Genomic DNA, 12,695 nt, shown 5'->3' on the forward strand with positions numbered 1-12,695 from the left:
CACCCTTTCCTCCCTAAATGCTTTCATTGGATTCGCAAAGGAGTATGAGAAAGATCATGTGAAGATACTACAAGCAGCAAACAGCGTGATGAAATCGGCGGAGCTCAAGATAAAGCACACACCTTGTCCTCCTATAGAGGAAGTCAACGAAAGGCTAGCTAGGTTCATTGCCTTAGCTAAAAGAATGAAAGAAAAGGGGAGAGTCATATTAGAAGATCATTTAATGTAAGCCCAAGTGGCAATTTCTCTTTCTTCTAGGATAGGACAAGTGTCTATTTTTTATTAGCCACCATTTTGGTGCCTTCTCATTGGTTACCACTTTTACACTTTTTTCATTGGTCCATTGACGAGTTGGTATCTTCTCATTGGCCGATGGGGTGGCAACCCTAATTAGAGTTTCTAGGATTCAATTTGGATCATCGGTTTTGCTTTTGATCTCTACCATCAATTGTAATTTTGGCATCTATAAAAGGGCATTTGCTCTCATTTGTAAGGGTCGGAGAAAATTGTTGCATAAGATAATACCAAAATTCGCTCTTTCTTTCTCATTGTTGTGACTTGCATGGTGATTAAGAGCCTTTGGTATTATTGCATGGTTTCTACTTCCAAAAGTTAGAGTAGATTTCTTTTCAATTTGTTGAAGCAAATTTCATTTCAAGTTACTAAGTAAGAGTAAAGTAGATGGATAATTGCATGGTAGCAGTAGTAGATGTTTGATAGGGATCAATACTAGACCACTAGCATCTTAGCGGCTTGTTGGGAAGCCTTGTGTGGCAAACTAGTTTACTTTTCCTTCAAAACATTGCACCTGTGGAAGTGAGGCTGCTGGTTAACTTTCATTAGGTTTGATCCTAGTCCATTTGCTAGTCTTCCATCCATAGGAGTAGGATAGCAAGTAATTTAGGACTTAGAAGTTAGGAGAAGAGAGTTAGAAAAACACCTGTCGTAAGAACCATTCACCTTCTGTCACCATCAACATCATCTAGCATTCACATTGAACCACCATCTCCATCATCCCACCAAAGTCCATGTCATCCTCAACAATTTGCGTAAGGCCACCTACGTGATTACCAGCAAATCACATCGATAAAACTGAGTGAGTATCCACAAGTGTAAGGAACATTGGAGTTATTCTCATATCCCATGAGCAATAACTTTTCAAGAGAGGAATTGTATATTTGATACTTCGTATCGGATATCCAATTACTAATATGTTAAGTAAGTGATAGAAAACTCACATCAACATTATCTGGCGCTAGGAGGGCCTAAAAAATTGTTTTTGAGGATTTGTTGCCATTCAATTATGAAGAAAGATGGTACTTCCTAGATCAAATCAGCCTAGAGCAACTTGGAGAACACTTGAAGATCACATTGTCGCTAGTTTACGCTCAACGGCTTGGGAGGGAAGTGAGAACACTAGAGAGTACCTGGACACCGTTGACGTGCTAAATCAAGAAGAAAGGAAAGCGAGAGCTATTGAAAGGAGAATTCAAAGGAGGTTGGAACGTCAAAGAGAATTGGAAAAAAAGCTTGAGAGAGAAAGGAAAGCACAAAGACAAGCTCAAGCTATTGTTAAAGAAAACTCGAATTAGAGACAATCAAGTTGAGATTATTTTCAAGCTAGATAGAAAGATTGGATCTTTTTCCCCCGAAAGATTTGAGAGGCTAATATCTAATAAGAGGCAGAGGATACTGAGAAATACACCACACCAAGAAGAAGACTTATTTGTGTCAGAATTTCACAAGAAATCAAGGAATTGTTGGGTAGCTAATACCTCAAACTTAGCCAGCCCCTCAAGTAATCCACCAGTTCAGGCTCAAGTTAATTCGCCAGTTCAGGCTCAAATCAATCAACCAACGATGGCTCAACCACCATGGATTCAGAATAATCCCTCACCCATTTCATTCCAACAATACCATGATCTACCGAAGAATCCGGCAGTATTCCGCTCCAAGTTCTTTGTTAATGACCCTAATTGTACAGCAAAGGAGCATATCAATGTGTTTGAAGAGGCATTGTGCAACAAAAGAATTCAAGAGGAGGATGTTGCATGTAGGCTTTTCCCTTATTCATTGGGGGAAGAACCTTATTACTGGTTTGTCAATTTACCAGCATCATCAATAACGGGATGGGTCCAACTCAGAGAAGCCTTTATTGCAAAGTTTGGTATGCCCACCACACCACTAGAGTTGCATCAAATGTTTGTGGACATAAGGAGACATGATAGAGAGACAATAAGTTCCTTCAACGATCGTTTCCATAAGGCTTACACAAGATTGCAAGCCCCTTACACAATAACGGAAGCTAGTGCATTGGAAGCATACTATAGTGCCTTAGACAACCAGACTACTATGTTCACAAGAATGGCGAATCCTGCTCCCACAACGCTAACTGAGGCCTACACTAAAGCAATTGAGATAGGGAAGCAATTGGGCTAACAAGGAATGGAACCCCAAGGTGCAAGATATCCAAACAATCCAATCCCACAGCTTGCATTCCAGGCACCTGCAAATTAGTTGGTAGTACATCCAAGGCCTCCATTATCCCAAGCACCACCATCAGTACCGGTTTATCTGCAAAGTGCAACTTCGTCCACAAGAACGCAAGAAGAAAAAGATGAGATGAAGGAACTGATTGACCAAGTCAAGAAGTTGTCTACAGAAGTCACCTATTGGAGAAACTAGAACAACCAAATCCAAAGTTCCTATAGAAATAATCAAGGGAATAATTACCAGAATCAAGGTGGAGATTATCAAGGAGGTTATCAAGTAGGGTATCAAAGGAGTCATCAAGAAGGAGGATACGAGAGGAATTATCAAGACAGAGACTACCAAAGAAATAACCAAGGTGGTGGTTATCAAAGGAATTATCAAAACAATAACTATCAAGGTAACAACCAACTGCAAGACCAAGGCTTCAACAATCAGTCTAACCAGAAGAGGACTTGGAATACAGGACTAAACAATGGAAATGTGGTGTCGTCACTTGATAATCAAGCCCCAGCAGATAATAGACCAATGGACCGAATATTCTTAGTTGAGTCTGCCATGTCCAAATATTGCAAATTCCATGAAACTAACCAACATTCGAAGTTAGGATGTGCAGAATTCAAGAGGGCCTCTAACCTGTTTCAAAACATAATAGATGAGTCAAATAATCAAGAAGATGTTAAGGTTACGGGGTATGAGATTGTCCCATCCCTGGGATATGATCAATGTCTGACCTTTGAGGAGTTTTCATTCCCACCAGAATTTGAAGCTTATGAAGAACACCAAGGGAGATTTCCTCCCGAGTTAGCAAACAGACCAGTTGATGAGGAAATAGATCGGAAGGGATATAACAATGGGTCGGATTTTTCCCCACCTTTGGAAGATATTGTTCTAGTTCAAAGAACAGGTGGGAACCAAACATTTCAACAACCGGCTAGTGATGCAAGGTTTTATCAAAGGAACAAGAGAAATAATGGACCCTTCACATCCTCCATAACCCCCAAATAATTTCAATACGCCTCCACACCCCAATGTGAGTACTATACCGAATGCTTCAAGGGATGCACCTGAATACAGACAAGGTAACTATGGCAGTGGGAATGGACAACCAAGCTTTTAACAAAATACACAACTGAACAATCAAGGTACTCAAAGAGCCCAAAATGTCCAGTCGACACAAGAAGCAAATAGAGAAAGAACTAGAAACAATGCCGTGAACAATGAAGAGTTGAAGAGATTAGGACAAAGTGTGATAGAGGAGATGAAGAAGGTCAAAATCAATCTCCCTTTGTTCGAATTATTGAAGGTATCGAAGATTAGAGATACGTTCCTTGATAGTTTGAAAGATAATAAATCACAAGGATCTCACACTCAAGGTGGAGTAACACAAACCCAAGGAAGGCCTCCTAATTCGGTACATGTGATCCAAGACATTCCAGGAGAGAACATGATAAATTCATCTCAAGACACTTAATCCAAAGAGATAGGAAGCTCTACACAAGAGATTGCATATGGCGATATTAGTGAATTCTACAAACAACCAGGACCTCAACCAATTTACGTGGCTCAAGGTTCGACGCCTGTAGAACAACAAACTCAAAGGAATCAAGACTTGATAAACAATGAGGAAAAAGTGAAGAAAGAAGAGGTTGCTCGACCAACACATTTTGGAGTGAAGCCAAAGCAAGTATATAAGACACCCGTGGTGTATTATCAAGGAAAAGATGAGCCAGCCCCATTCAGTAAGGATGTTCGGGAAATTGCTTCACAATTGCTTGATAGATTCAGGAGCATCAAGTAACGTCATGCCTTTGAACATTTGCAGAAGTTTAGGACTCACACCTTTGGGATCAAACAGAAAGGTTACTCAATTGGATAAAACAAAAGTGCCAGTAGTGGGTGAACTACACAACATACACATGCAGTTGGCCTCTGATCCAAGAATGGAACACATGGTAGACATTTCAGCGGTTGATGTGGCCGATACCTATGGATTGATCCTAGGTAGAGATTGGACTAGAAGATTGAATGGATATATGGCAACCGACTTCTCTCAAATGTGGCTCTCGTGGAAAGGACTAGCCAATCAAATCAGAATTGATAGCACCCCAAGGTTGAGATTAACAATCATAGAAAATGGGGAACCAAACGAAGTATTGTTTGTAGAAACGAATATGAGCACCTATAGACCAAAGAGGGCAAAAGTGTTAACTATGAAAATCATAAGCGCAAGAAAAGATTCCACTGATATCCTAATTGAGTCAGATCCAAATGCTTCATCCGATGAGGGTGAAGGCATGTTTGAGAGCTTCAAGAACTTTGTGACTAGAACTGTGCAGCAAGGGATGGAGTTGGGTAACCAAACACCAGTAAGAGATTTATTATTACCCAACTGGTGCAGAATTCACAATGCATTCCACTTGGAGTTATCTTGCTCCTTGTGTACAGTGGCCTTAGAACAAGTGGAAAAGAGAATCCCAGGGTCTTTGAAACGAGAAGATCAACATGGCAAACAGAGGGTTGAGATTCAACCAATTGATGAAGCAGAAAGTAGCATGATGGGTGAAACAAGAGACCAAATTACACCACCTAATGCGAAAATAAAAGAAGATGATGAAACGAATGAGTTGAAGAATTTCCAAGAGGAGAAATATCAAGAAAGCAGCGGAGTATGGACTCTAGGTTCAATGGCTCCAAAACTAAGCAACGAGCCGGAGCCGGATTTGAGTTAGTCAGCCCAACAAAGGCAACATATTTGGAGGTACACAGATTACAATTCCCATGCACCAACAATATGGCAAAATACGAAGCTTTGATTCTAGGCTTTTTGTGTGCTATCAAGAAAGGTGCCAAAATACTACATTTGCTCGGAGACTCATATTTAGTAATTGAGCAGATAAAGCAGAAGTTCGCCTGCCATGACAAGAGATTGAAGAGATATAGAAACAAAGTCTGGGATTTGATGGAGGACTTTGATGCCTTTAATATCAAGTTTAGTTATAGAGCAAACAATCAGGTGGCAAATGCCCTTGCACAGACTGCAAGCTCACTAGCACCAATTAAGTTGGATGGCTTGAAGAAGTTTAGTGTTGAATTGGCATCGATCCCATCAATACCAGACAATGTCAAGAATTTCCAGGTGTTTTGAGGATGATAGACATATCCTCAAGTTCTTGACTAACTCAGATGTCTTCACAGCACAAATCATTAATGGCAAAATGGATGAAGAAGCGGAAATCAATGTCGGAGGAGTGATGAGCCTAAAGACCAACAACATTCCAAAGGGAATGATTGAATTGGAAAGAATATTCGACATGGACCAATTCCATAAAACACAGTATCAACCTACAGGAGGTGATGAGTGTGAAAAAGTTAATTTGGGAACAGAGGATTGTCCCAAAATTGTCCACATTGGGAAAGTTTGTACACCTAAAGAGAAGGCAGACATATTGAATTTGATGAGGGAATTCCCTAACGTGATTGCTTGGGGATATGAAGATTTGAAGACATACGATCCTGCCATCATTACACACACGATTCCACTGAAGGAAGGGAGTTAGCCATTCAAGCAGCAACAAAGGCCAATCAACCCTTTGTTAGAACCATTGATATTTCAAGAAGTGAAGAAGTTGTTGGATACACGAATCATCTTCCCAGTAAGGCATTCAATGTGGGTCGCCAATCTGGTCCCAGTCAGGAAGAAGAATGGAGAAATAAGGTTGTGTGTGGATTTCAAAAATCTAAAAGGAGCATCAAAAAAGGACAATTACCCATTGCCATCACTAGATGAGGTTTTGCAAATTGTGAATGGAGCTAAGATGATGTCATTTATGGATGGATACTCGGGATACAATCAGGTGATTGTCGAGGAAGAAGATAGATTGAAAACGGCATTTAGCAAGAAGTGGGGAACATTTGCATACAGAAGGATGCCTTTTGCCTTGATCAATGCAGGCACAACATTTCAAAGAGCCATGGATTATGCTTTCAAGGACTTAAAAGACAAATGCATTATCATTTACATGGATGACATAACAGTATTTTCAAAGAACAGAGAGGATCACATAATGGACTTGAGGAAAGTTTTTACAAGATGTAGAAGGTTTGGAGTCTCTTTGAATCCAAAGAAATATATGTTTGGAGTTACCGAAGGAAAGCTTCTCGGACATGTGATTTCAGAGAAGGGTATAATGATAGATCCAGAGAGAGTGGAAGCAATTTCCAAACTTGGCATACCAGGTAGCAAAAAGGAGCTCAAATTGTTCTTTGGAAAGATCAACTTCGTGAGGAAGTTCATATCCGCATTTGCTAAGATTGTGAAACCAATGAATGACATGCTAAAGAAGGATGCAAAAGTGGATTCGACTCCAGCAGCTAAGAGGGCATTTGAAGAGATAAAACATGCTATCATCAATGCACCAGTCCTAGTAAGCCCGGATTATGAAAGGCCATTCAACATATATTTTTTTACCTCAAATCACGCGTGTGCGGCAATTCTAACACAAAAGAACGAAAGAAAAGGGGAGAGTCATATTAGAAGATCATTTAATGTAAGCCCAAGTGGCAATTTCTCTTTCTTCTAGAATAGGACAAAGTGTATATTTTTGATTGGCTGCCATTTTGGTGCCTTCTCATTGGTTGCCACTTTTACACTTTTTTCATTGGTCCATTGACGAGGTGGCGTCTTCTCATTGGCCGATGGGGTGGCAACCCTAATTAAGGTTTCTAGGATTCAATTTGGATCGTCAGTTTTGCTTTTGATCTCTACTGTCGGTTGTAATTTTGGCATCTATAAAAGGCCATTTGCTCTCATTTGTAAGGGTCAGAGAAAATTATTGCATAAGATAATACCAAAATTTGCTATTTCTTTCTCATTATTGTGACTTGCATGGTGATTAAGGGCCTTTGGTATTATTGCATGGTTTCTACTTCCAAAAAAGTTAGAGTAGATTTCTTTTCAAGTTGTTGGAGCAAATTTCATTTCAAGTTGCTAAGTAGGAGTAAAGTAGATGGATAGTTGTATGTTAGCATTAGTAGATGTTTGATAGGGATTAATACTAGACCACTAGCATCTTAGCGGCTTGTTGGGAAGACTTGTGTGGCAAACTAGTTTATTTTTTCTTTGAATCATTGCACCTGTGAAGGTGAGGCCACTGGTTAACTTTCATTAGGTTCAATCCCAGTCCATTTGCTAGTCTTCCATCCATAGGAGTAGGAGTAGGATAGCAAGTAATTTAGGACTTAGAACTTAGGAGAAGAGAGTTAGAAAAACACCAGTCATAAGAACCATTCACCCTCCACCACCATCACTTTCCCATCAACACCATCTAGATTTCCCACCGAACCACCATCTCCATCATCCCACCAAAGTCGAAGTCATCCTCAACAATTTGCGTAAGGCCGCCTACGTGATTACCAGCGAATCACATCAATAAAACTGAGTGAGTGTCAACAAGTGTAAGGAACATTGGAGTTATCCTCATATCCCATGGGCAATAACTTTTCAAGAGAGGAATTGTATGTTTGATACTCTATATCAGATATTCAATTACTAATATGTTATGTAAGTGATACAAAACTCGCATCAACACTTATCAAGGGACAATTTGAGAATGAAAGGAATCATCAAAAGCTAAGTGCAGTTATCTGATTTTTTTTATATTGGTTAGCGGATTTCTAACCAAGCTAGATCAAAAGTTGAGATTCAGATATGTGCCCTGGATTCATAGAATATATCATAGTTTTTTAAAGAAATTCCTCTATCATTGTCAATTTGGACTTCACCAATTCTCAATTTGGATTTCCTCTATAAGCAAGTTTTCATTTTCACTCACAAATGCATAAATGACATATAAACCATATTTTTTGGCCTTTTTAGCAGTCACTTTTAGGGTTGGGAGGATCGAGTAAACCAAATTAGGCAAACAAACACTTTAAAAAAGTAAAAACAAATTGTTTTGAGACCAAATCCAGCTTGAGTTCGGCTGCTGGGCAGCAAATTCTTCAAAAATCGCTCTGAATTCTGCCCAGATTCCTCTGACAGAATTTGCAGCAAATGTGTGGCTCTCTAGGAGAATTTGACAAGGACCAGACTTTGAGAGTTGCTGGAGAGAATCTGGTAACTTAGAGATTTGTTATAGAATTTTATTAGTCTATTTGTATGTATAAAATAGAGGCAATATTTCAGCCTTGAGACAGAAAATTCATGTACAAGAAGAAATATAATTTAGTCTATGCATTATCTCTGCTATTGATATATTTCTTGGTTGATTATCTCCACACCACAAGCACAGGACAAATTTGGTATCTGAGAGTCGAGACCACCTTTCAAAATCCAACAAGCATTTTATTTTCATTCAATTTTATCCTATATATTATCCTGTGACATATACAACCCTATCCCCTGCACATTCAAACCCTGTGATATACTCAGTGGCTAAACTTGTGTATCTTTGATCACCTTGTGGGAGCAGACACTGCAAAGAAATAGGAATCTTTAGGGATCTCTTCTAGAACAGAACAGGTAGATGGAGCCAGATCTGGGGAAAAAGGATGACAATGTTTGCTAACTAATTTGATAGGAACTGAAATTATCTTAATGTATATCTTCAAATCAGGAATTTCAATATATGACAGATATGGCTACTAAAAAGCTCCCTTGGGGAGCAACGTACTTAACACTCATTCTCTTACATAGAAGCTTAGTTTATGTACATAGGAGATTAGTCTTTGAGCAAATTCATTTAGTTTGAATACGTATTTGCTTGATAGCAGGTTAGTAGCACTACGTGGACACATGTTGAAGAGAACAATAGGGAGGAATTTAATATAGCTACGAACCATATTGAATACGAGAATTTTTAAAATAATAAAAGAAGCTATAAAGCATCTGGAAAGACCTGCTTCTTTCAAATTTAAACTAATGTTCAGAAAGCTATGTGTAATAACTAATAAAGTATATGCCCTGTGGTGGAATGAAAAGAGAGACAATTTCAAAACAAGGTGAAATGTTATAGGCTAGTTATCCTCAACTAGATAATTTGTCGCCACCTTTTTAAAATTAGATTCATCTATTACTAAAATTTTGAAAAACGTTAACATTGATATAAAACATACCTCGGTAAATTACATTTGCCAGAATTGCAAGCCTTAATTTTATATTTTTTTCTCAAATATCACCATATAAGAATTTAATTTCAAAGCAACAACGGAATCCAAGCGTTAATGTTTCCTTGGTTCGAAAACCAGGTTTGCTGCGTTTGGATGTCCAGATAGAGTGGCAACATAATGAACGGATGAGGCAAGTTAACAACACTTAGTGGTTTGAATTGATTTCATTCAGACCCGAACAGAAAAAGAGAAATTAATGTAGGGTAGTAAGCACATCAAATCTATCTGGGTCATATCACTACAGAGTAAGAAAGAAAGACTTAACAGGTGAATAAGAAAATCTCATTCATATATATACATACAGGTGCTTCATTTACAGAAAAACACTTCTTCCAGACATTTGTGTTAGCTTCCTATCCTTGGTAACAGAAGCTTTATTGTCTCTCTGATTCTTACAGTCAGTTTCCACGCTCTCTGAAGTGTAAACTGTGAATTCACACAGGAAAGAGCTTACCAATTTTCTGAATTGCAGAATAAATCTTACGCCTAGCCCCAACAGCATTGATCCCCATCTCTCTCAGATCGTCCAAAGTTAGCAACGGCAACACATCCTTGTCAACTTCGTGCATCTCAAAGAGTTCTGCATATCTACCTAATCCAAGCCCACCCAGCCATGACCTAACATCCCTTGCAAGGGCAAAATACCTTTTGGCACTCATCAACTTCTCATCCACATCCCCAACCCCCATTCCACCAGTCAGACCTCCCCTCATTAAAACGCCTCCATTGGCACCGCCCTCCTCCTTATTAGACCTAATATCCACATCAGATGGTAAGTCCATCCCTTCATTTACAACATCGTTCACATATTCCGTGGATCCCCCACCCTTCTTGTTCAGACCGCCCCATGTCCCCCCTTCAGATATTTCCTGGCACTCAGATGAGCCACCCAAATTGGCAGGCCTGGTGGAATCAGGGGAATCAAGATGAATAGTACATGTTTCTTTCATGGTGGGACTTCCAGAAGTATCCAGATCAGAGTCCTTGAACCCATCAGGGGTATCAATATCATAAGATGCGCCAAACCCATTTTCATCTCCCGAACCCTTGTCATGCCCATGTTGATTATTACCCTCGTTATTATTATTACTATCAGGACTGACCCTCATAGCCCTTGTTGCAGATTGTACTTGTTTACCAACTAACCCCACGCCCTTCCTGCGAGTCCTACCATGCCTGATCTTTTTACTAACACACATGGGATTCAACTGCATTTTACTATATCCAAATTGGGCAATGGATTCATCCAAAACCACCTGCCCATCACTACCAATGTTCACAAGAGGTCTAGTTTTAGATAACTTACCAGGTGGGTAATCTGGCGCATATCTGGGGAAAAATGTCTGATTCCACTGCAGCTGCTGTTTCTTTCTCTTAGTAGTGTCATATGCATATGCAGCAGATTGATCTCCTATTTCACCCAATCTGACACTAGGTCTCCTCTGTCTCTTGCTGTTCACTACTACATCCGCATCTCCTGCACCCCCACTGCCAAGGGTTCCTCCTACTACTCCTCCCCCGGTTAATTGCCAATCCGCCATTACACCAGCAGAATTTCTCACCCCTTCACTTTTTTCTCTCCTCGCTACCAATATTCATAATCTTTTGTTCTTCCAATAAGCATTCTCGTTGGCCCCTCCACACCACATTCGCTAATCCATTTGACTCGTTTTTCCTTTTGCCTCTTTCCACACGGCTCCCGTCCGGATTATTTTTTTTTAATATACAGTCTTTGGGTATTTAACTCGCTTTGGGAATTCAAAGTAGATAGTCATTTGAAGGCACCTAATCTTCACTGGGAGCAGAGTTACCGTATTGACCATTTTAATTTGTTGAGATTGTGGAGAGAGTAATTGACCTCTTGTCTGGTTCTATGTTTTCTTTATTCGATTAAAATATAATTGCAAAATAGAATTCTCGTTAAAAAAAACGTCCTTATAAAATAGAATAGAGCTCTCGCGTGCCTCCTACAAAAGATATTTTTGAAAATTGTTCAAATCGAGTACAGGAAATTTCTGCTTTAATTCTACTGTGACAGATGACGTACTCAGAACTTTACGTGAGTAGGTCTAAGCCTTCATATATAGGGGTGGTCCATAATACGTATTGGTAAGAAGAAAAAAAATATGCCACCAATTCGCATTTCGATTTCGCTGACAACGAGCTTATTTCTAATTTAAAAAGTCTATATGTTACTAGAACATCAAAGTAATTTGGGGTCTTTTTTTAAATGAATAGTTTATTTATATTACTAAAAATATAAAGTTATATATTTATGAAAAAGGATGGAGGACGTGTGAATGCCCACTTGGTACTGAGGGAGGAAATTACTTAATTATTCATTAAAAAAAAAGTATAAAAAGTTCTCAGATTGCAAGAGCAGTGCTAACCAAGGGAGGTGGATCATGGCAGTCATTAGAATGTCATACATCAGTGGGGTTTGAAAGTGGGTTTGAACACCCATCATTATCATTTTTATCATTTTCCTTCTTCCTCCCTCCTAAGAGATTAAATGACAAGCACTAGACGAGGAAACCATTTATCATTAGTGGTAGAAGGTCAACTAGTAGCAGAATTAGCAGGAGCAGTAGAAGCAGCAGCAACAAGGGACCAACCAGAGCCATGTTACAGAGGAGAGGTGGGACTACATTGCCACCTATTATGTCCTCCATCAAAGGAGTGATGAGGGGCCTAAGACCATGGGGTATGCGAACGTGCAAGCAGGGGAGTTGCAATTATAGCGATGTCCACAAGGCAAAGTGCGGTCAACAGAAGAAGGTGGTAGTGGCACTCAAGCCACCACACACATGGCATTTCCTTAATGCATTTCTACAATTTTGCTAACTTAACCCATTCAATAGTACTCAATTTGTCCATGGATGACCTAGGTAATTGTTGCAACAAATCATCAAATAAATGCCAATTTTCATAATTTAGATGTCCAAAGTGGGTCTTTTTGGGAGGCATGATTACATTTTTGTAGGATTTCAATATCCTAGGGCTTGTAGATTGTCACAATTAAAACTTATAACCCC

The 12,695-nt window shown here is 39.4% G+C and overlaps 1 protein-coding gene across 1 annotated transcript; it reads right to left on the minus strand.

The window, feature by feature from the left end:
* Positions 1 to 9,620: 9,620 nt before the first annotated feature.
* Positions 9,621 to 11,499, minus strand: LOC149553660 (uncharacterized). The gene has a single exon (XM_089789058.1). The coding sequence runs from the start codon at positions 11,199 to 11,201 to the stop codon at positions 10,095 to 10,097; it is 1,107 nt and encodes a 368-aa protein (XP_089645184.1). The 5' UTR covers positions 11,202 to 11,499; the 3' UTR covers positions 9,621 to 10,094.
* Positions 11,500 to 12,695: the final 1,196 nt, after the last annotated feature.

This window comes from Cupressus sempervirens, chromosome 6 (genome assembly GCF_028749045.1).
Source record: "Cupressus sempervirens isolate cs-2001-9-10 chromosome 6, ASM2874904v1, whole genome shotgun sequence".
Classification (NCBI taxonomy): domain Eukaryota; kingdom Viridiplantae; phylum Streptophyta; class Pinopsida; order Cupressales; family Cupressaceae; genus Cupressus; species Cupressus sempervirens.